The following is a 26,019-nucleotide window of genomic DNA, read 5'->3' as shown; positions in this document are numbered from 1 at the left end:
TTATAGTTCAAGATGGCAGTAATTAAATTCACTTAGTTACTTTCAATACCCAACCAATTTTATAAACATTCCATGTATTAGCTACTGCTCAGTATAACCTGCATAACACTGTAGGTATAGAGTATTGCAAGTACCTGCAGCTATAGGGTGCTCTTCTATAGTTATCTCCTCCTTCACTTGTTGCTTGCACAGAGTGTAGTCCTGGCTGGCAGAGGAACTGCCGGGTTCTGGCTGCCAGCTGTCTTCACACTGCAACACAACCACCAGCCATGTCACCCCAGCACCTGACGACTTAGCACACCTGCCAATATTAGTAATATTAGTGGTACTACACATGAGTTGTACTCTACAATACTACTAGCACATCTGCCAATATGTATTAGTTACACACTACAAGAATACTAGTACACCTGAAAACAAGAGTCGTACACTAAATGTCTAATTGAACATTTGCTAATATAATTCGTATACTACAAGACTATTAGAAAAACTTGCCAACAGTTGAATATTACAGAACTACAAGAAACCTGACAATGTAAATTTAACACTAAATAACTACTAGCGCACCTGGAAAAATGCTGATATTGTGGCCTGAATCTTGACTCCTTCATTGGAGCCAAATTTTTTGTTGCGTACAGCTTTCTTAAGGGGACCAAACATATGAAAGTCTGAGAGAGCGAGATCTGGACTGGACTGGACTGGACTGGACTGGACTGGACTGGAAGAATCTCCCAGCCCAGATTTGAATACATTCTTGCGTTATCTGTGCTATATGCAGTATGCAGCCGTGCATTGTCATGAAGCAAAATCACACTTTTCAAAAAAGACCACGACGTTAGTGCGAATTACAGGCTTTAATTTGTTTTACAGAATATCAACGTAATAATGACTGTTGATTATTCGTTGTTCTTATAGACAATTGCATAAAATAGGCCCTTGAAAATCCCAGAAAAGTGTAAGCACCATTTTCCCAGCAGATGGCTGGGTCTAGAATTATTTGAAGTTATACTTCTAATGCAATTTCCAACAAGGTTGCGTTAAACGTTTAACGCTACCATGGAGGGGGTATGAAAGCACTGTTGCGTTAAACGTTCAACGCTCCTGGGGAGGGGGAATAGAAAGAGACAGAGCAAGAGTGAATGCGTGGCACTCGAACACATGCTCGTAGTATACCTGTTACAGGCCAGCGCGAGTGTTAGAAACGAGTAGCGTCCAATATTCTAAGCATGTGCGCGTGGTATTCTTGCTATGCAGCGAAGTAAACAGTGTGAGCGTCGTGAAATTAGCTGAAATACGTACTTGTTCTATTGAAGTTATTGAAGTTATACTTCTAATGCGACTTCCAACAAGGTTGCGTTAAACGTTTAACACTACCATGGAGAATAACGCTACCATGGAGAATTATTTGCATGCAATTAAAAACTATTTTTTAATGATGCCAAAGAAGTATAACTTCTCACGCGCGTACCTAAGTACACGCACCCTTTTTTTTTCTGCATTGGAGAACTTGTAGGTTTCCACTCAAGGCTTTTCCTACAACTCAGGCTCGTATTAGTGAACACATGTATCATCGCCCGTTGCAATTCTTCTGATTTGTGGCGTAATTTCTTTGTGTGTATCTCACGCAGGTGAGGTTTTCTTGAATTGCAATTTATTTTAAATGCTGTTATGTACAGTTTCAACACTTGCAGACACTTTTGCAGCTATAATTTCAACAGTGATTCGTCTGTAGTCTCGGATTATAGCATCAACGCGAGATTAAAATAAGTAGAAACTTTGAATGTTCTATCACTTCACCGCTCATCACCAATAATTTTCTGACCACTTTTAAATTGTTCTACCCACTTTGTAAATAATACGAAAAGTTTTACCAATTGTTCCCATACCCTTTTAACATCCTTGCATGGATACCACTACCTTTAACACCTTTCGCGACTTAAAATCTAATCACAGCACTTTCTTCTTCCGGAGTGCAATTATCAATCAGACTTGAAATCTTGAACTGACTGATTAATAGGTTATGTTTAAGATATCTGATTGAACTGCTGATCAGAAGTAATTACAAGGATTCCAACTTCAACTTTTGAAAGTTAAACGTTTATTAAATAAACCTTTTTTGAGATACATTGATTTGGCTCATTACTTATTGCATGGCCCTCATATAATTTGTGGTAACTGCAGTAAGTAAGTTGGTTTTTAAACATATTGTTACGATTTATTGCGGGTTCGTAAAAGATAGCCCAATTAAAGAATTTTATCACACACAGTTTTATTTATTGCCACTACTTATGTCACTTACAAATAATCTAAAATTGCAAATAATCAATTGCACTTAAAAATGATTCCTCCCCAGTCACTCGTTCTCTCACACCGCACACCTCGCTGGGCCGCACCTCGGGCGCAACTCTCGCCGCAGCACCCCTCGTGGGTCTCCACCGCGGGACTCCGTCGCCGCACTCCGCCGCCGCTGACACTTTCCTTCGCCGAGGATCCGCTCGGCGCCTCGCTCGGGACTCCGCCGCGCCCGCGACTCTATCGCCCGGAAACTCCGCCGCAGGAATACTCTCAACCCCACTGAACTTACTCACTCCCTGCCCTGGAACCTTTGTCCAAGGACTTCACCACTGTGCCACACCCACGGCACTATCGCCCCGAAAGCTCCGCCACGGGAAGGCTCCCGCTAGAACTCTTTGAACTCCCTCACTGATTCCTGCCCTGACATCCTCAGGCATATATATAGGCCCCGGCGCAATTCCAGAACTCACGATAGCGGCCGGGGCCAGTCGCATCAGTCCACGCCGACATGAGGGTAGAAATCTCTTGAAACACGTGTCGGCGGCTCGCGTAAATCCCAGCTGTCTGGTGTCAGTTACGTGTCAAAGGCAGGGCGCTGCGTGGGGAGTGGAGGGAAGGAGGGGGGAAAGCGACAATCCTTGTTATCTTCCAGGCGCGCGCGGTGCACATCATGTTGCGGCAGTCGCCAGCCAGCTGTGCACCTGCACGTGTCCCGGCCCTGCTCTAGTTCGTAACAATATATAAAAACTAAATATCATACAAATTTTTTTTTCTTGAAAGCATCCTTTTTGCAGGGTTAGTTCCATTCCCACAGTTGTAAGCCATTAGCATCTGTTACTCAATGGGGATTCTATAAATGGACCCAATTGCCAAAGGGGTAAAATGAGCCTCAGGCAATGTCTCGTATTATGTTTAATGTTTTAGAAGAATATCAATACGAGTTTGTCCTTACATATAGATGTAGATGTGGGGAAAGTATTACAAAAGAAAAGAGAAGCTGGATTAACAGTTTTCAAAGACAACATTTCATGAGCACAAACATAAGTCAAGTACTTGGGTTTTGTAATATCAGACAAAAAATTATTTATGGGCCCTGATAAAATGCATCCTATTATAAATTTTCCTTTGTCAAAAAAAACTTAATAGAGGTAAGAAGATTTTTAGATATGAAAGAATTTTATTCAAAATTCATTCCTGATTCTGCAACTATGTATTTGCAAACCTCTAAATTCCCTAAAGCAGAAAAATGTTGAATTACCTCAAGAGGCTTTTCAGAAGTTTAAAGTTGCACTGTAAAATCTACAGTTTTATGATTGTCAAATTTTGATAAACAATTGGTGTTGTGAGTCATTCCAGCGCCATTTCTTTAGGGCGGGTGTTGTTACAGTATGAGGTACAGTCGCTTATACCCGATACATGTGCCAGTAGACTGCTAACAACTGCACAGAAAATATAAGCAACTTATAAAATAGAGTGCTTAGCCTGTACTTTTAGCTGTGAGGAGTTTTGAGACTATCCTGAGTTAGTATGAATTGCATTGTATACTAATAATCAAGCATTAAGTTGTTAGAATCAGAAAAATCAGTAGGGAGACTTGCTGGGTGGTTAATATGTCTCACAAGAGTTGAATTCATGCTCAAAAATATCAAAGGGCGGGAAATTGAAGTAGCTCATTACCTCTCTAGAATATTTGACCCCCAAGGAATTTTGTAGCTTCAACAATTCTGATTTGTGCCTGAAAGAAATGTGAATGGAATTTCAATAAGTGGAGAGTGACAACAGATACCTCAAACGTATCATAAAATGGAGGAACATCTAAAGAATTATCCCAAAATAGAAAATATTAAAACAGAAATAAAGACTGGCAATACTCCTTATGAAATACAAAATAAGTTAGAAAGAATGAGGGCAAGATGGGCTAATTTAACTTTTTTTTTCTATCAATTATATTTAAGGAGGAGGGGGGGGGGGGGGGGGTAGTGAGAGGTGCCGCACCAATCAGTAGTGACCCCAGAAAATGGTAAATAAAACTGGCTCATTTCGGTGTAAAAAAATGACAAAAGCGGTGCAAAATATCGGTGTAAAAATAGGCAAGCGGTGCAAAAAATCGGTGTTAAAATAAGCAATCGGCAGAGAAACAAAAAATTGTGAAAAAAATTATGCCATTGGCAGTGTAAAAAAAACCTCATAGTGGATAGGCACTAGAAAGTAGCAGACTCAGCCTTACATCGGCCCACTTTGTCTGTCATTTCATCACACAAGAATACAATCTGTTTGTATTCTACTACAGTGTGCCTTACTGCTTCCTTATTTGCCTGGCCAATTTTTGGGACATATGTTTCTCCAAGAGTGTTGGCTGATGGCAAATCCCCTGCACCTAAAATGTATACATAACTTACAATATACTTATAAATAGGTAGAATTATAAGGTTATTGCTGAAAATATTAATGGGCTAATTTACTCAAAACAATTCTAAGCCAAACCTAACCTAACCAATTCAAGATTACTGCTGGATTACAGAGTCAAACCATCAATCAATCAGTCAAAAATATCTTGTGGTGTGCTCACCATTTCACAATGCAATCCATCCTATTTATGTGTTTGTTAATCTGAGGTACTTGCATATTTATTAGAAGTAAAGGTAAGTTGGGTCTAAAGGTAAGTTAATTGATAGTATTGTAGGCCTACATATGCTTATGAACTTTTATTAGAGGGGGAAAACATTTCTAAATAAATAAGACTAACCGGTAAATATGTATTGTACGGATTAGCGCCAAAAAAAAATCGTACAAATATGAAATAACTTTCATTATATGCTATCTTACGTCCTCTTTTCAGAACCGCCTGCGGAGATAAAAAATTCCAATTACTTTTGGAGATATCGAATTTTTTAATATTCATTTTTTGGCGATTTTTAAAAAAAAAAATTTTAAAAATCCGAAAATACCTTTATTCTGTGCTCTTTAACTTCCTCTTTTCATTAAACCCGGCGGAGATCAGTAATTCCAAATACTTTAGGAGATATGGAATTTTTTAATTTTCATGATGTGCACTGATGCGGCATTCAGGGGGAAGCCTACGATTCACACATCCTTCTGGACATACCCGAATACTCACGTTGGCAAGCCTTCTTTTCTTAAAATTAGCAAGAAGTAATTAAAAATACTTTAAAACACTGTGGATGGTTGGTTATATTAGGTAAGTATAGCTACATTAAAAAATCTGTAAAATCATTTTATGGTTGCTTAGCAAATAACTTTTTAATATGTAGCTATCCAGCGCTAGGAAACCGTTTACATGATTTCACAGTATTTTTAATGTAGCTATCCTAACAAAATCAACCATCCACAATATATTGAAGTATTTATAATGTAGCTAACATAACCTAATTGACCATTAGTTTTCATGAGTTGCATATTTATTTACAATGAACAAACAAAAAAAAAAAAACCCGAAGATGCACGATCGGGCGTTTGCCTCTCGTCTGTTGAAAGAAGGCTTGCCAACGTGAGTATTCGGGTATGTCCAGAAGGATGAGTGAATCGTAGGCTTCCCGCGTTCACCATTGTTGCTTGTTTACAAGTATGATTTTTTTTTTTCGCGACGTAGTTGAACGACTACATCACGTAAAAAGAAAATTATGTGAGTTCCTACTGTTCATCCTTTTTCCCGGTTTGTTAGGTCAGGTCAGCTACATTATAAATACTTTAAAACTAAACAACTATTAAAATTAATTTTTATTATTTTTAATGTCCGTTCAGTTTCAAAGTATTTATACTGTAGCTGACCTGACCTAATCTACCTTTGTCCCGTTTTGTTATGTCAGGTCAGTTACATTATAAATACTTAAAACTATACAAGTAAAATTAATTGATATTATTTTTAATTTCTGTTTATTTTGTAGTATTTATCATGTAACTAACCTTACCTAATGGAAAATTTCTGTTATTTAGGGATTCACGCGCACACTGCAAAATATAAAATGGCGTCTGTTGAATGATTACATAGGGCTTGTATTGCAAAATAAGAACGGCGATATCTCCAAAAGTAATTGGAATTTTTAATCTCCGCAGGCTGTTTTGAAAAGAGGACGTAAAAGAGCATATAATGAAAGTTATTTCATATTTGTACGATTTTTTTTGGCACTAATCCGTACAATACATATTTACCGACTAACCTTCAATATGGGTATTAAACCATTCCCTCATAGCTGGATGATCAGCTTTTTCCAAAGGAATGTTAACTTACAGCATCATATTAACAAAATCAGAAACAAATTCTTGTTTTCTGCACTTTGAAGCTTGTTTACTTTATTCACGCTGTCGCCTATGGAGATTTGATTAGACACGGTAGAATTTGCTTGACAAAATAATTGTCTTTTCTGTTTTGTTTTGTGTGTGTCATTTGCCACATGCTTTTTGCACGTGTCTTTGTATGTCCAATCAACCCGCACGGCAGCTGATCAAAAATATAAAATCCATCCGATTTCATTTCTTTCGCGATAAAACATTGTCGAAGTTTTCAGCATCTTAGCCATCAATTCAATTGTATCACAAAACTTACAAAATGTGGACGGTATTTGTAAACACTCATAGATATGTGCACGCAAAAATGACTGCCATCTTAGCTCCATGCGATTAAATTAGGTTAGAAAAATCAACACCAGTGCGCCTTGCGGCAGAAGCGACCATTATTCAAAACACCAAAACTGTGGACAGTCAATTTTGTTATGTTGGTATTGCGCACATATCGATTGTTGACATTTGTTAAATTTTGTTTTCATTTGCGATGGCAATATTTACTGCTTGTAAACAGAGTAATAAAAATACGTGGATTTCAGTAACGTGTCAAAACGAAGATAATATCACGGCACTAGTCTTTTAGTCTATGTAAATTGACGCCTATATTTATGATGGCGTAAATAAATAGAACTTGCGACATGAGGATATTATTTTGTGCGCAATAGCGTGAATTTCGCGCGAAAATGCGTGAATTTCGTGCGAAAATTCGTGAATTTCGCGACTATGTCGAAATCAAAGGAAAGTCGCAAAATTCGTTTAAAGTATCAAATTTTCGCGTTATTTCGTAAATTTCGCGCTTCACCATTTTTCGGGGTCTCTACCAATCAGATTACTGATGCCGGTACGAGACAGCGGGAGCTACCTGCATCACGCCCCTCTCTTCAGGCCGGTGTGACAGCTGTCTGGCCAGCCTCATCGCTACATCACTAGCTGTGGCATGACCATAATACAGTAGAATCCCGCTGGAACAACCCCTCACGGTTCCCGAAAAAACGGTCGTACTTACGGAAGGGTCGTTCCAGAGAATTTGGACAATTTCCCCCCCCCCAACCCAACCCCCCTTGGCCTTTTCACAGAAAGAACCGTCCTTTATTTGGGCAGCTTTAAAATAACATCGTGCTAACGTTATGTAACGTGGGTAGTTTATTTTTTATCCATTTATTGCCCCCCCCTTCCCTCTCTTTCGGCGTCACCATTCGTCCCGCCGCGCCGTATGCCTGCCAGACACGTCTCTCAGCGCCAGGCGAGCTAACGGCGGACATAATAACCAACCGACGTGAGAATCGTGAAGAGAGTAGACTTCGGAATGTTGTATTGCTGCGCTATCTTAGTCTTGGAAATTGTTTTCTTATCCACTTGCTGGATGATCTCATATTTTTTCATTAGCGAAAGTGTATTTCGCTTGGCACTTATTTTCACAAATGCGAAACGAAAATCCCAAAAAAAAAAAATCAAAATCCGTGTAAAACTGCGTGTGTCGTCAACGATCGTTCATAGAATCAAGCCAATAATTTTACCAAATCAAAATCCAAAAACAAATGCGTGTGTCGTCAACAATATACAAAATTCACAAAATCAAACCACTAACCAAATCAGCGTCCAAGAAACAAAGCGTAATAAGTCGTCAACAATAATAAAAACCAAGAAATATCCGAATCAACAAGCAAAAGAAGCGTATCCACCAGCGAGCAAGATCACACTAACAAGCCACAAGACAAAGACACGGGATCGAGACGGCAACAGAAATGCGCATGCGCACCACTGTTTACCGTTATCGCTAGGGTGGCCAGTCTGGACTCTGGAGGGGTGGTATCTATTTTTAGCCATGCGTGCGCCTGCCAACAGTACAGCGCTCACCAAGAAAAACGTGACGCGCAGCGCCGTACATAGTGTGTAGCGCACTTGTTTTTCATCCAATTTTACTCATTTTTTTTCGAATTTTTTCACGGTTCCTCGAAAACTGGTCGTTCTTACGGAATGGTCGTTCCAGAGGGGGGTCGTTCGGGAAGGATTCTACTGTATAACAATATAAATATAAGGTTTGTATAAAATACAATGTTCATAATAATACTTGTTAAGGGTATAGCAGACTCGAGACCATGCGTGGGTAATAGTCACATCTGCACAAAGCAGTCTACTCACTGGTTCATCCAACTCCTCCTTGATTGGCGGGAAACCCAGCTCGCTCGGCTCCTGCTTCACACAGACGTCTCCATCTGCCGGCTGAAACAACAAGACATCACTCGGCACGTGAATGGTCCAGCGCAGTGTTCCGCCCAGTCCTCTGAGATCATCGCCTGGGGAAACCACAAACCACACCCCACACCCTTAGGACTTCACTCTAGCAGCACTGATGCATAGTTCAGAACTTTATTTATTTAAAATTATAAAACATATACAAATCCTAAGGGCTGGCATTGGGAGGTAGACTACTTAATAGATTGTTATATCACCTTTCGGATATTTATAATCCTCAATGCTTACAGACTTGTGCAACTAACTGGATGGTAAGGAATGTAACTGAAAGAGATTTGTAAAAATCTTTTTATTATTTGCATTATTTGTGAAGGAATACGATTTTAAGGCCATGTATCCATTAATAAATCTGTTATCATAACCACATGTCTAAGTGTAACCACATGGTGTATACCTACAAGGAGAGAGGTGGTGGGAAGCCAAACAGCCTCGTGTATTTAGTTCAACATCTAAGCATGCCTTAAAGCAGAGAGCAGACCAGGTCTGTGTGGATGCACTGTGAAGGGGTAGTTCAAGTCTTGTTCCCACACTGCGACGTCACGCCCTGGAGCAAGTGTCTCAGCCTGGTCCATCAGCCAACCACACGGTGGGCCATTACTTCTCTCATCGCCAACTAACTGCATCATCATATACCATACCGTTTTTTCGCCATGTTTTTCAATTTAAATTTGTATTTTGATTTTATGCCTAATCATTATAAGTATCACATGGTTTTCTTGAACCCTGCCAGTTTTAATGCATCACTAATGTCCAAAATGTGCAAAAGTCCACCCGCAACTTTAGCACCTTTCACACACCCTGAAGCAGGTGAAGTGTAGCTATCAGGTGAAGAAGTCATAGTTATACCACCAACAGCACGACTTGTATCATAGCAGGATATTTCCAGGCACACAAAAGATACAGTATGCCCTGATAGACATGTTTGTTTGTCCAATATGTCGAATCAGCACCCCACTTCACAATTATGTGAAAAACTGGTCATACATTTAATTCCTAGATTAAAAACAAGGTTAAGGCAATAGAAAATCAATATAAAATACCATTTTCATTATGAGTTAGATTGATACAAAGTATTTACTACATGTAACAGCAGAATTTGTCATTTAGAGCCTAAAAAGAAAATACAGTGTAGTTTGTAATACTTATGATGTACAGCAGCGGTTTCCAAAAAGTGTTCCGTGGAAGAGTCACAGGGGTTCCGTGAGTCATAATGAATGTCATATAAAGTAAACACAATCATTGTCAAATAACTTCCTTTGAAGGAGTTGGGGTTCCGCCAAAATAAAAAGTCAATCATAGGGTCCCTGGCCGAAAAGAAAATTGGGAACTAATGCTGTACAGTATCGTGTCTGTCCTAATATATCCCCATTATGTTGATATTGTTTGGGTTTCTGCTCGCACTATCTCTCCACTTGGATGAGGGTGAACAAAGATTTACTAACCATTACTGCCCTGTCTCAAACAGGTGCAGACAGTGTTTCAACTAGAAGCAAATCATAAAGCTATTAAGTGTGCGTTGCATGTGCTTGCATCAGATACACACCATGCTTTACCACTTCCACGAAGGCTTTATATATATTTTTTATATTTTTAATTGGTTGGTTTCACTTTTCCATGTAAATTGTAACACAAGTTACCATACTGAATTTTAACTGGGAAAAGATTCGCTGTAAAAATTATCGTGGTTCCCAAATTAATTCTCAGTTCTTGGTTCTTGTTGAACTGCTGAGAACATAAACACGACCGAGGACTGAGGACCGGGAACGACACATCGCCAGGTGTACGGCACAGACACTCCAACACTTCAAGAGAGTGGACCGGGTTTGAAACCATCTGTAGTTCACAGTCCTGTTCACCCAAGTCTACTCACCAGTTCATTCACCGACTCCTCCTTGATTAGAGGGAAAACTATCTCACTGGGCTCCTGCTTCACCATCAAGTCTTCATTCGCTGCCTGGAAGAAATAAAAGGCATCACAAATAGCAGTAGTGGCCTCAGAAGAATGACATTTACATGTCACAAGGCCAGGAAAAGAACACATTACTTTCTGCTGTGCATTTGGCCAGAGAGATTTACATTCTGTATTTCATATAAAATACTTTATACATTTTGAGTGGTAAACTGCTAGTTTAACAGGTAGTGTGTGCTTGTCAGGAGCTTACATCCTTCACAACAAGTAGGTATGCTAATAATTTCTGCACAAAGCACACTAAATTAGTAGCCAAATAATATTTTAGCACCAACCATTATCATTAGGTATTTTTGCTAATACAAATTACATAACTTGTAATAAAAACATACAAGCACTTATTTTAAATTTATGTTCGAATAAAATATTGAATATAACTTTCGCAGCCATATTTTTGAATTAAATACACAAAAAAAAATTCTAATCTATTCTATTCCGTGCCATGTTATCTTACTACCGTTCTCTCTATTGTTATTAAAAAAAGACATTTCAGTTTCAATAATACCTGTAGATGTGTGCATATACCCTGGGTGCTGCAAGAAATTTATTTTGGTCCGGTTTCAGGTTGGAGTGTAGTGGTCGTTTATTTTTAACTCAATCTTTCAAGTCCAAAAGCATTATTCAGACAGTTATGTCATAATAATTATTCCAAGTATTTTTTTTTGTTAACTTTTATTTAAAAGAGGAAACCAAGAAACAAATAAAGTTTAAGCCTGAAGTTACAAAAGCAGGTAATATAATGATTCCAAAAATTCTAAGCTAGGAAATGTACACTCCTTGTTTGTACAAAAAGTACTTTCACAAGTACAATACAATTCACTTTTAATACAGGTAAGTGCACATATTTCCATTGGTTTAAGAATGAGATGTACATCCCACCCATTAATCACTTATTTTATTCATGCAGAAGGGTCACATGCAACCCAACATGTAATGTGGCATAACCTATAGGTACCCTGATTAAAACAACACACTGTATGGAAATGTAAGTTAGTCTGTTAGGTATTCCATTGGGGTGATAATCCATACTAATATTATAAAAGCGAAAGTGTGTTTGTCTGTTTGTTCTTCTATCACGGAGCAATGGAGCAATGGACCTAAATGATTTTTAGCTTATAGATAGTTTATGGGTGGAGAGTGACATAGTCTATATATAATTATGAATTTCCATCCCTAAGAAAGTGAAAAAGGAATAAATTCACTTTTATTATAGAAAATTATACGAGCTATAACACAGACACACAAACAATGAGTTTGTGTCACATCTCTATGTCAGCCACACAGTCATATAGTAAGGTCTGGAAAATTCTTATCCTTTGCGAAACCCATTTGCTTAGTGGAATTTGTTACTTTGTACCCCAGTAATCTTTACATGATGATAGTTTACGTAAAACATTATTAAATTTACGTCAGTGAGGAATTTATTTCATCATTGATTGCATTTAAACTGGTAAACCCTTTATAAACATGTCAGTTGGTGTGTTGCATGCAGCTAACTTGTCTTGTAAGTCACAAGACCCTGCCCTTCCCAGCTTTTACGAGGATTTGTTACAGGAATAAATATAGGGTTTTCTCAGTACTGCAGATCTGCTGCAAGGTCATAGTGGCTAATTTTTAACACTAATATTTTGTTCTTATAAATATTTTAGTAAGTAATTTTGGTATTTAATAATTTTATTTAGAAAAGCCATTTGACTATAATTTGACAAGTTTTACATTGTTGGTTAGGTTAATATTTATTTAAGTGTGATCTTCAGTATTTTATTGCATTTGAATGTGCTTTTAACAATTATAATTTTATGTTAAGTCTTGATAGTCCTGTTAAAACAGCAAGTATCGCGTTGAGAGAAGGAAATTAAGACGTGTGGCAAGACTATGTCGACCCCGAAATAATAAGACAATAATTTATCTCATCCAGTGTAAAAGAGACATATGTTCGCCTGGACCAGGTAAAGCCCAGTCCAGAATGTGCAGTCTGCAGTTGGCAGTCGTATAACGGATATGCCATGTTCACAATAGACGGCAGTTTGCAGTCGGGGAGGCTACTCATTTCGGCTAGCTTTCTACCAAAGAAATACTACCAAGTTTTATGCATACAAATATACATATATTTCACAATTGGAAATCATTAGCCGAGGTAAGTATTGTATGATTCGTCAGTGTAAATAAAAAAAGTGAAAATGACACGTAGCTGATCAAAAGCAAATAACTAGGGATCTTTCTAGTCTAATGTCGCCACTGTTACAAATGTTTAAAATTCATTTGGTATGGGTGCCGCAAATTATAGTCTTTGTTTTTTAGATCATATAGCCACGGCCTTTGATGCACTAGGTAAATTAAAAGTTCGTGATTGTTTTCTTCCATGCCAAAATATTCCAAAATACACTAAAAACGAGTGTACCTAGAGCTGTGTTTACAAAACTCTTCTTTATCCAGTGTGTGTGTGTTTTTATATATATATATGTGTGTGTATGTATATATATGTATATATATGTATATATATATATATATATATATATATATATATATATATATATATATACACACATATATACATATATATGTGTGTGTGTGTGTGTGTGTATATATATATATATGCATGGTATTATATTTTGATACACCACTTTATGTTTAAAATCTAAAGACATTGGTAATTTCTTTGATAATGAAATGTCAGTATCACAAAGTAGACCCAATTTGGGGAAGTGGGATGGTAATTATATCTAATTTAAGATACCTTAAAAGCATAATATGAAATTATGAAATACCCCTATATTCCAGTGCTTGTCCTTTAATAAAGTAGTAGTGGTAATGTCATATACCGCGTTTATTCTGAAATTTCAATCCGGATTGAACCTGGAGTTATGGAATTGTGGATTAGAGTAGTCACAATTGTGCAGTTTTATCACAGTGATGATTGCATTGTGATAATCATTATCAAAAACTATAATATAACTAGCCTATAATATTGTTTTTACAATCATCTATGTTTGCAAATTTAATTTTTACATCCTACAATATTTGTTAGGTTGGTAAAAAATTAGTTGTGCTGTGCTCGGCCTGGAAAGTCCCAATGGGAAGTTGGCGGGGTTTTCTAATTGATGTTATGCAGCAAACTAATGTGAATGGTATATTGTTGTTAATATGTACTTAATGCTTATTTTATATTTGTTGGTGAAAATAATGACTTCTTTAAAGCTAAACTTACTTACCAAACATTCTGGTATTATTGTGATATTATGTGTTTGGTGCAAATTGAGCAAAGATTATGGCTATTTTAACACAAGTGTTCAGATCTTGTATGAGTAAAAAAGTGTACAGTAACAAATGAAACTATTAATATATATATATATATATTATATATATATATATATATTATATATATATATAGACACACACACACACACACTTTATTATCAGTTGTCATCTGAAATTTATACAATTAATAGTTTCATTTGTTACTGTATACTATTTTACTCATACAAGTACTGAACCACGGTTATAATATAATCATTATTCTTGCTCAATTTGCACCAAACACATAATATCATGATAATACCAGAATGTTTGGTAAGTAAGTTTAGCTTTAAAGAAGTCATTATTTTCACCAACAAATAGAAAATAAGTATTAAGTACATATAATTATCAATATACCATTCATATTAGTTTGCTGCATAACATCAATTAGAAAACCCCGCCAACTGCCCATTTCGACTTTCCAGGCCGAGCACAGCACAACTAATTTTTTACCAACCTAACAAATATTGCAGGATGTAAAAATTAAATTTGCAAACATAGATGAGTGTAACAACAATATTATAAGCTAGTTATATTATAGTTTTTGATAATGATTATCACAATGCAATCATCACTGTGATAAAACTGCACAATTGTGACTAATCTAATCCTCAATTCCATAACTCCAGGTTCAATCCGGATTGAAATTTTAGAATAAACGCGGTATATGACATTACCACTACTACTTTATTAAAAGACAAGCACTGGAATATAGGGGTATTTCATAATTTCATATTATGCTTTTAAGGTATCTTAAATTAGATATAATTACCATCCCACTTCCCCAAATTGGGTCTACTTTGCGATACTGACATTTCATTATCAAAGAAATTACCAATGTCTTTAGATTTTAAACATAAAGCGGTGTATCAAAATATAATACCATGCATTAGATTCTACAAAACTTCATGAGTATGAAAAATTACAGTTGCAGGGAAAATGGAAAATTATCAGTAACAAAATATTTCTATCCAAAATAGACTAGACAGGGTGGGACTGTAGTATACTTTGCAATACAGAGAAAAAACTATGGGCAGGGCTATAAGTGGCATTCTATAGTTTATGTGCACAATCTGTGAGTAAACCACAAACAACTTCCAATTAGTGTAGTTGGAAAGGTAGGATGCTTATGCCTGGCCAGTCAAATAGTATCAAAACCTCAAATCTAAGAGTACGAAGGTTTTATAAGTAGCTAGTACACATCAGTGTCAATAGTCCAGTGTGTTTACACCTTGGTTGACAGATTTTGTACCATAAAAAAAAAATCTTAAGAATTCGTGGTTAGGTTCAGTTAGATGCATTAAAAATATAGGTTAGCTGCACTATAATTCCTAGCTATAGGTTCAAACAATTTCAAAGTATTATCAGTACATCTAATCTAACCGAAACTAACCTACGAACAAACAATTTAAACACAATTATGTGGTTAACCTAAAATAATCCAACCAATCATCCACACAATATCTTTTTAATTAAGATAATATACAGACAATTCTTAAGATTATACAATATAGTTATGTAGCTAAAATAACCTATCAATCTCCTCATTCACAAGTAAAAGTAATTGATATATAAATTGCTTTTTATAGAAAAATTTATTGGTATAAAAGAAAAAGGAGATACCTTAAAATGTTTTTAGCAATGAGCTTTAGTTTAAACAACAAACAGCAAAAACTATCATAATAATTACGGGTGATAAGAAACCTCGTTCAAATTCCATATGTAAATGCGAACAGCAACAAAATAAATACTGTATTCTACCATATTGGTTTCCAATACATAACCTCTTGACAAAAACATCCGCCCTAAACATTAAAAAAAAAAAAGCTACCTAACTCATTAAAAATAATAGACACATTCAAATACACGGGAGGTGAAATTCCTAGGGTATTCATTATGTGATATTTCTAGGGTATCCGTGATGTGACATTCATAGCAACGAACTAGTAACTGGCTGATAGGCATTGCATATTGCTTTATAAAAAAAAAATTTTTATTTACAATCTTTATTTTCTTGCAACTAGAAAAAGGTTAATAAGTGCAGCACTATGCAATTTTCAAGAAATGGCCCAAACCCATACAAATAAAATGTTCAGTTAAAAAAAAAAAAAAAACTATACGGGCTGAGTTTTGGTGGTAGCACCATGTGAAGTGTTATCTCTCCTTAAATAAATCAACTTAATTTTGGAGTTATTTCTTACATTCAATCACCTCTGCATACAGCCACATGGACAGGAACCCTTCCCCCCACAGAGTTAACAGAGGCAAAAACTTAACATTTGCTTTAACCACGATAGAGCCCAAATGGGAATCAATGGTGCTCAACTAGTGTGGCAACTGAACTAACGAAATACAGACTTTCGAATTTCAAAGTGGAAATACTATTCAATTTTTAAAGTCCAAAGAATACACAGGAGAGCATGTCCAGACACGCAAACACACGATGCTGGCATGAAAACACACGTTGACGTCGACCCAAGTGTCTCCCCTGCTCATAAAGTCCGTTATGCTGCGCCAACCCCTGATCCTCCCCTGCCCCATGCAGTGATTGTGTGTTTTAAGGAACATACTTTTATATTTAATAACGTGTCATGTATATAATTTTTATGTATAATTTTATCTGTAAACTTTTGTAATTATTGCTATACGTGTTTCTAAAATATCATGTGATATTTTACGTAAACTGTCACCGGGCGTCGAAGCCGAGGCCAACACCCGGAATCTCTCCGAGCGCTGCACGTGTCGCGGAGTTTGGGGGGGGGGGGGGGTAGGACGGGCGGAGAGGCAGAGACGTGGCAGGAGGGGGCAGTTGGCATCTGGCGGCTGCATAAGACGGTCGCCCGGTGAGACGCAGAGCCAAGAACACCGACGGTTGCAATCGTGTAAAGGGGAATTGAGACTTCACTACCACGCGGGTTACGTTGCTTATCGTTTTTGTAAATAGTTAAATTGTATATACAGGTTTTTCTTGTTTCCGCGAAATCAGACATTGCGCGTATCAGCGGACACGGGCGTACCACAACGAGACGGACTTCACGTTTTTGGTGCTGGCAATCAGACTGACTTTGTTTTTCGCTATCATTCAGGAGGGGCATAATAAGTTCTTCATACGTACGTGTCGCGAGACCAAGAAGGCAGCCCGCACTCGGCGCCTGCCCACCGAAACAAGTGTAGCCGAGCTTCACTCCGCGGAGAGAACGGGTGTGGAGCCGCACGCAGCCCATGTAAAGGGAGTGTGTGAAAGACTAAGTAAAACGTTTTAACACAAACTGACGAACTTTCATTGTAGCACGGGTAGTGATAATTTCCCTCTGCCACAAAGCCTGAACACCGATCCGAGAGTAGAACATAACAAGCTAAATTACGGGGGGTGATATCCGTGGCTACGTCAAGTGTCGCCCAACTTGTGTGGCCAATTTCTTAAGAAATTCCTGCTGAACATTTTTACGAACCTTTTATTAGATTCTGAGCATGCCGTGCAGAGACGAGGCGCGGCAGGGATGAGCGTGGGAGACGCAGCTGCGAACGGAAGCTGCCGCGACAGGGCGGCGCGACGAGATAGCAGCGGATCGAGTTGCGACGCATCCCACGGCGCTGGCGCGTAATAGAAGCCGGGCGGCAACACCGAGAAGATAGCGACGGGAAGATAGCGGATGTCGACGGGACTGATAATTTCGGCAAAGTGCGAGTGGTGTGACTTACCGCGTCGGGACGATAACGCCGCGGGCAGCGACACAGAGGGATCGTGTGCGTGTCTGTGGACCCGGAAGGTGAAGCCGGACACAGACGAGTGTGACAAGGACAGTAGCGGTGAATTAACGCACACGCAGAGCAGGGGCAACAGCGAACAATTGATGAACAGTGCGGGTGTGACGGGCAAGGAGGGGGAAGTGGCAGACAGTGAAGGAGGGGTTGCAGTGACGGCCGGACGTAACAAGTTTCCCCCGGTGCTGCGGATAGTGGAAAGGTCGACTCCACTGCCGGAGTTCGCGGGGAAAGAGCACGAAAATCTGCGAGCATTTATCCAGATGTGCCGGGATGCACTGAGAGACGTACCGCGGAACACCTGGGCAACTAGAGTGAGCAGACAACTGCGAGGGCAGGCATTACTGTGGTGGACTGAAACGGGCGATTTCCTAGCAGACTGGGACGAATTCGAACGGACATTCGATCGCCGTTTCGACGGACATCTCGCGCGGGCACAGTACCAACAGACACTACACTGCGAAGTGAAAGGCCGGGATGAAAGTGTCGAGGCGTTCATACACAAGAAGGCACGGTTGCATCGCCGACTGAACCCAAACGTACCCATGAAACAAATCATTCCAGTCATCAGCGAATTAGTGGTACCAGAACTGAGTATGATTTGAGGGGAGTGGCAGGCTGGGATCTAATAGACTTTGTGGAAATAGCCAGGGGAGTGAGCAAGATCTGTATAGACTCAGAAGTGTGTTCGCGTCGCAGGAACGGGGCAGCGGGGTACATATACAGGAGCGGTAAGAGATAAAAGAGGCACTGGCTGTGGTGCCATATGTGTCCACGCCGACAACAACGGACATGCAGTGACAAAACAGACCAGCACCACCCATCCCGGAGAGGCAGGAGTCGAGGCGTCAGGACAGAGGGGGAGACAGCAGGATACCACCACATTGCCTATACTGCCGCAATGTAGAGTATCATTGGCACGCCGAGTGTCCGACTAAGGCCAGAATGTGGGAGAAGATGGCGAGACAAGGACGTCAGTGGGAAAAGAATAGTAGGGGACAGTGACTCAGTCGGACACTGCCCCTTAGAGACCGGACCTTCCGACGCTATCAGAACACCATAGCCGAAGAGATACGTCACAGCAATGCCACCCAGCTTAGCCGCACAAGCAAGAACGAGCGAATCAACACCAGCATGGCGGAAACCACGGTTGATGCGGGGCCATGACGGACGTCGGATGCGGACAATGGATACGCCCCCCACATGGGGCACGAGGTGTCCCGCTGCAACATCGACTCCGAGGAGAACATCGGCTACAACCCAAATCCACGTCGAGATGGCTGCCCCGGACGTCGCACATCCAGACGCCGCGGGAGGCGCGACCGCCGAGGAGCCGGATGCCGAACCTGCTCGGATGGGACAGCTGGGGGATGGCGTGGTGCATCTGCTGCAGGTACCTGTCTGCCTGGATGGGCAGCCCGTCCACGCCCGGGTGGACACGGTTGCGAGCCACAAGTTCGTCGCTGCCCGTCTGGTGCCGGACGCCCAGCTGCTGCCCAGGGAGGACGTCATCCAGCTGGCCACAGAGGGAGTAGACGCGCTCACGTCTGGGCGCATGCAGGTAACCATCGCCGTACGAGACAAGCTCAGTCAGACCACCTCATTGGAGATCCCAGGCTAACGCGATGACCTGATCCTGGGGCTGCACTGGTTGATCCAGGAGGACACAGCGATTGACATCGGCGACGGTAAGCTGCACGTGGGCCGGCAAGGGCGACGTACTCTGTACGCTATCGGACCACCACGACTACCCCCGACGCCCCTATCCATAGGTCTGGCAGGGATACGCAACGAGGTGCCGCCCGAGTACGTGCGCCTGTTCGAGGAGGTGTTCGAGCAGCAGCCGCAGGTGTTTGCAGAGGTGGACCTCGTGCGGCGCACGACGTACGCAGAACAAAAGATCCCGACTCGTCCCCATGCCCCTATTTTTTTGAAAACATTTGAGTTTTGTCCAGGCGAGCGGCGGGTCATACAGGAACAAAATAAGGACATGTTACATACTGGAGTCATAGAACCTAGCGAGTCCCCGTACAATAGCACCATTGATATGGCAATGAAAAAAGATGGCTCACTAGGATTTTGTGTGAACTTTAAGCCTATTAATTCTGTGACTGTTATTGCCTTGCCGCTGCTAATAAACATAGCTGATGCCCTGGCTGGCCTGGGGAGGGCAAAGATTTTCACTTCACTTGACCTAAAGTCCGGGTACTGAAAGGTGCCGCTCTGCCTGGAGGACCGCCCCAAGACGGCGTTCACCGCTCCCGACGGACGCAGATTCCAGTTCTGCACAATGCCGTTCGGGCTAATGGATGCTCCTGCGATGTTTCAGGCCACGATGGTCCGCGTTCTGGACGGATTTGTTGGCGACTTCGTCACAGCCTACCTGGACGATGTGATTGTCTGGTCTGACACGTGGGAGGAGCACGCGCAACATTTGTCTCTGGTCTTAGAGTGGCTGGCCAGACATGGATTAACCTGCAATCCACGTAAGTGCCATGTCGGGGCGGCAGAGCTGCAGTTTCTGGGGCACCTTGTCAGTGCGGACGGGTGCTGGCCTCTGCCCGAGCACTTGGACCTGATTGAGACAAAACCAGTACCCAAGACACGGAAACAACTGCAGAAGCTCATGGGGCTACTGAATTGGCTTAGGTCATTCATCCCAGACATCGCCACCATGACAGCACCAATGACTGACCTACTATCACCTAAAACAAAGTACCAGTGGACGGAGGCGGCGGACTGAGCACTGACCGCGGTCAAGGGTTTGTTCCGCGACTGTCATACTTTGGCGAGACTAACCCCGGACGAGCCCATGTACCTGCAGACTGACGCCAGTTAAGCTGGTATGGGGGCCTTACTGTACAAAGTCGGGCCCGACAACGAGCGGCGCGTGATTTAGTATGCGAGCGCGAAGTTCGGCCCAGCCGCGCAGAGGTACGATGTCAACGAGCAGGAATGCTTGGCCGTGGTGTGGGCGGTTGGCCGCTCCCGGCACCATCTGGAAGGACGTAAATTCACCCTGCGCACTGACAACCTGTGCTTGAAGTGGCTCAATACCATGCAAGGACGGAAGTCAAAGTTTGCGCGTTGGGCCATAACACTGCAGAATTACGACTTCCAGGTGGAGCATGTCCCGGGATAAGTGAACCAGCTGGCCGACGAGCTCTCCCGACACCCGGACACGACAGTAGAATATAAGGACGAGGGCATTTGGGACGACCTTGTACCACCAGAGGGCAGGAGACACGACGCCGTGGACGTCAACGCATCCACAGTGCTGTATGCTACAGCACTGCCCGTGCCAGAGGCGAATCAAGGCCGGTGGACACTCTGCATGACCTGGTGCAGGCCGTAAAACAGACCCAGGTGGGGGACGCAGACACACTGACAATGAGGGATTCATGTGAGGTGGAGTTCTCGCCGTTTCAGCGGTGCGTGGACGGAGTCGTGCAGACTCGGAGTCCAGGGGCCATGGGGACCTGGTGGATGTACATACCAAAGGGGGCACGAGCCGCTGTGCTCATGTTTTTTCACGATCACAGTTTAGCTGGACACACGCACATAAAGGGGGTATGTAGGACATTCCATTGGCCGGGGGTGATGCGTAATGTCCGTGATTATGTCCGCCGGTGCCAGACATGTCAACAACGCAAAGCACGGAGGTTAGACGGGGAGGAGCAACAGCGATTTGCCGCCCACATCAGCCGTTCCAGACAGTAGCACTGGACATCTTGGGACTGTATCCCTGGACAGCCAAGGGGAGACGGTTCGTGGTTGTCGTGACCGACCTGTTCACGCGCTGTGTGAAGGCATACTCAGTGTCCGATGTGAGATAAGGCACACTGGTGGCGCTGTTGGAGGGGGAGGTGTTCCCCCGGTTTGGCTATCCGGCTGTGCTGTTGAGTGACAACGGGGGACAGTTCAGTGGTGCCCGCTGGCGGGAGGCAAGTAGTAAGTGGGGGGTCGAGCACCACACAACCCCCACGTACCATCCCCGCGCCAACCCAACCGAGAGACGGAACCAGGAGGTCAAGGCTCAACTCCGTCTCAGGTTGGGGAACGATCAAACAAAGTGGGACGTGCATATCCCTAACTTGCTTTATTGTCTGAGACATCGGACCAATGCCACTATTGGGCACTCGCCCACGGAGCTGGTTCAGGGCCAGAACCTGGCCCTGCCGGGCGAGTGCCAGGTGGCTTTCGCAGGGAATGAGGGGGAGCTGGGGGAGGCCCTTAGGACAGAGTTGTCCATCATGCAGGAACAGGCACGTCAGCGCCAAAGGCGTATGTCCAAAAGACGATGCCAGTGGCGGGACGTCCTTCTCCGCCTCTGGAACCCGGTGACATGGTGCATGTGCGGTGGCACCACCTGTCGTCCAAGGCTAAGAACTTCAATGTGGGGCTGGCTCCTAAATGGTCAGAGCCAAGGCAGGTCATACGCAAGTTCGGGCCCACGTTGTACCTGGTACGGACGCCGAGCGGATGACCTGCAAAGATACACAGGACGACCTTCGGCGGGCAGGAGGGGACCAGGCGGAGTCAGGGACGACAGAGGTGCAAAGGGGGTCACAGGGGAACAGGAGGCAGGCGCGGTCTATGTACCGGGAAGGTGAAACGCCCTGTAGGAATGAGCGGGGAATTTTTGGCCAGGGCAGACGCGGGGTGAAAAGGAACGTGGACGTTGAGTCACACGAGAGCCTGGAGCGAGCTTTTGCCGCACGGCCAGAGGACACGAACCCCGAGGGGGAACAGGACAGGAGTCCGCTGGCTAGCGGGGATTGGGGAGTGTGTGAAAAGGGGCGGGGTCAAAGGCAGGTATCACCGCGTCACGGTAAAGCAGAGCAGTATTAAAGGGCAGGAAGAGGAACACAACATAGGGTGGGCACGGGAACTGACAGGTGAGGAAAGTGAGGAGATTGAGATTACGGAAGTGGAGGAGAGGGACATAATAGTGTGGCCGTCGAGTCACGAGCTGGCGTGGAATGAGCAAGAGGGGACAGTCACGGAGCCAGAAGCGGACAGCGAGACACGTAGTCGTTAGGGGACTGGTACAGCCCTATCTGGCCAGTTAATGTCAGCCTGGCTACCTCCAGTTTTACGGTTTCCATTACGTAGCTGAAGTCGGAAGGGGAGGTGTCGGATGTGAGTGGGTCAGTTCAGGGGAGGAAGAACCCGTCACGCCGACAGCAGGCACCTGTGCAGACGTGTTGTCCGGCGAGTCCTGGTGAGGGGGGTCACGACCACATGGAGGTACCGGTGGGAATCCTGGTAAACACGTCATGCGACGTATCGAACGAAGCTGTCCAGGGGTGCACGAAATCAGGGGAGGAGCCGGTACCCGCAGTACAGGGGGACGTGACAAGGAGGCCTTCCCGGGCACGGAGGGTGCCGGCCTACCTGAAGGACTACGAGTACCACCCACTACCGACTCAGACAACCACCCGTGATGAGACGCCACGCATCAGCATGATGAACCTGCTGCCCTGGTTCGCGCAGAGGGGTGACACGGACAGCGGCTAGCCGGCACGCAGCACGTACCCGATTGTGACTTGTTGTAAATATGTTCAATGTAGAGGGGTGTTGGCGCACAAAGTGGCCTCGTTGAGGGGGGGCATTTGAAATCTACCCAAGTGTCTCCCCTGCTCATAAAGTCTGTTATGCTGCGCCAACCCCTGATACTCCCCTGCCCCGTGTAGTGATTGTGTGTTTTAAGGAACAAACTTTTATATTTAATAACGTGTCATGTATATAATTTTTATGTATTATTTTTTTCTGTAAACTTTTGTAATTATTGTTATACATCATGTGATATTTTACGTTAACTGTCACCGGGCGTCGAATCCGAGACCAACACCCGGAATATCTCCGAGCGCTGCACGTGTCGCGGAGTAGGGGGAGGACGGGCAGAGAGGCAGAGACACGGCATGAGGGGGCAGTTGGCATCTGGCGGCTGGAATAGACAGTCGCCTGGCGAGTGCAGAGCCAAGAACACCGACTGCTGAGATCGTGTAAAGGGGAATTGAGACTTTACGACCACGTGGGTTACGTTGCTTATCGTTTTTGTAAATAGTTAAATTGTATATAAGGGTTTTTCTTGTTTCCGCGAAATCAGACATTGCGCGTATCAGCGGACACAGGCGTACCGCAATGAGACGGACTTCACATTTTCGGCGCTGGCAAACAGACTGACTTTGTTTACGCAATCATTCAGGAGGGGCATAATAAGTTCTTCATACATACGTGTCCGAGACCACGGGGGCAGCTAGCTCTCGGCGCCTGCCCACCGAAACACGTGTAGCCGAGCTTCACTCCACTGAGAGAACGGGTGTTGAGCCGTGCACAGCCCATGTAAAAGAAGTGTGTGAAAGACTAAGTAAAACGATTTATCACAAACTGACGAACTTTCATTGTAGCACGGGTAGTGATAATATCCCCCTGCCACAAGGCCTGAACACCGACCCGAGAGTAGGACATAACAAGCTAAATTACGGGGGGTTATATCCATGGCTACGTCAACCTTACCGATGCGAGATCAGATATCAGTGCACCTAATAAGTATCATTATGCAGCTTCACACCGTGGGAACATCTGACACTTCCATCTTCGTCGCGGGTGAAGCCAGCTGACACGAATACAACTTCGGCATGATGAGAGCCTAGTTAGGCTAAACTTAGACTAACAAGCTCAATCCTTGACATTTCGCGATCACGATACGTCCACAGGGGAAAAAAATGTATGGACACAGGATCATCATCTGGCAAGGAGGTGAGGTGGTCCTCCCTACCTGTCTGAACATTGTCAGCGACTCCCTGACACTCCACTCAGGCCGGACAGCCGCGAGTGACAGAAATGCAGAGCACAGCACATGTGGCAATCAAAATGGAAGAAAATTGAGCAATGTGGTAGATTCCACACAGTGAAAGCGGATTGTTCGAGATGCGGGAGCAGGTTAAATTAGTCAGCTGAAAATTGCAGGTCTGTCAGGGGATAACAGCGCAAGATGCAAATCAGTTGACGTTTGCGAGGCAGCGAATTGCAGTTGACAACTAGGGGAGGTTAATGCTTTTTGAATGCAGGATGATCAAGCACTAAGTATGTACTGAGACAAATGAATTTCTATATTTATATAATGGACTTTCATGTGCAATCGCTGCGCGAAATGTGTAACATAACTCGATCACGATCAGCCATGCCCAGGATACCTCATGTAAGTGGGTTGATTCGCTACCAGAATTTGTGTGACATATCTATGAGTATACAAAGAAGTTTCTAAGAGTTTGTCGCGACTGCTTGATGCAAAACTTCGGGCCAGAGGATCGGTTCACCGAGCACACCAGTGGACCTATGCGAGATGTTGCATGGACATTTGGGTGGAAACAGGAGTACTATGCCAACTAGGGATGAGTTCGTGACACGGCTGGAAGTACATTTCAAAGGTCCGTTGACGGCAGCCGATAGTGCCCCTTTTTTTGGCACAGGCTGCGATGCCTCTCCGACGCCTCTCAAAGCCATGTGCCACAAACACGCCTGCGCGTGCAACATGGTGCAACGAGTGTGAGTGCACCGAAATACCTGCAGCTACCACCACAACCAGCCACTTCGGCAGAAGCTTTCAGTTGGGAGTGGCAATGTGCTTCCGCCGGACTATAGCATTCAAGGGCACATATTTTCTCTCACAGACATAAAATATGTAATGTATAATTCATCAAATGTTTTTATTTATTAATGCAATTGTTCAATGTGCGAATATGTCCTAACCTTGGCCGCTTCTGTTTCCCTGCGTGCAGCGCTTCTGGCGCACAATTAGCAGGCCTGCTGTAAAGCCGTGCTACACGAGCGAGGCAGTATCCACCGGGAGCTCTGAGAGGCTGGTCGTCTTCGCGCAACGTTGAGAGGCCACCTTCGCGCCAAATCCGCAACCTCATCTAGAGCGTGAGTTACAACACCACTGGCCGTGCATTACCGCGCAGGTCTTAGCAGCCGTCGCGAGCCTAGTGCCATCACAGCAGCAACGTCCGCCATGTACTGTTCTCTCCAAACTCCCCCTCTCTCCATTATAAGCGGGGTCATCACCGAACAGCCGTACATGCGCAGAGCTCTTTAGCCCCGAACAGTCGCAGCCAGGGGATGGATAG

General features: G+C 43.2%; 1 protein-coding gene across 1 annotated transcript in view; it reads right to left on the bottom strand.

The window, feature by feature from the left end:
• LOC134541259 (uncharacterized) overlaps positions 1 to 26,019 on the bottom strand; it is a 357,586-nt gene that overhangs the window by 263,998 nt on the left and 67,569 nt on the right. The window contains exon 4 of the mRNA XM_063384546.1: positions 8,740 to 8,820. Within this exon, the coding sequence (XP_063240616.1) occupies positions 8,740 to 8,820 (81 nt within the window). The remainder of the gene's footprint in view (positions 1 to 8,739; positions 8,821 to 26,019) is intronic.

Source organism: Bacillus rossius, chromosome 18 (assembly GCF_032445375.1).
Source record: "Bacillus rossius redtenbacheri isolate Brsri chromosome 18, Brsri_v3, whole genome shotgun sequence".
Lineage (NCBI taxonomy): Eukaryota > Metazoa > Arthropoda > Insecta > Phasmatodea > Bacillidae > Bacillus > Bacillus rossius.
Note: the sequence above shows the minus strand (reverse complement) of the source record. Positions and strands in the feature narration are given on the sequence as shown.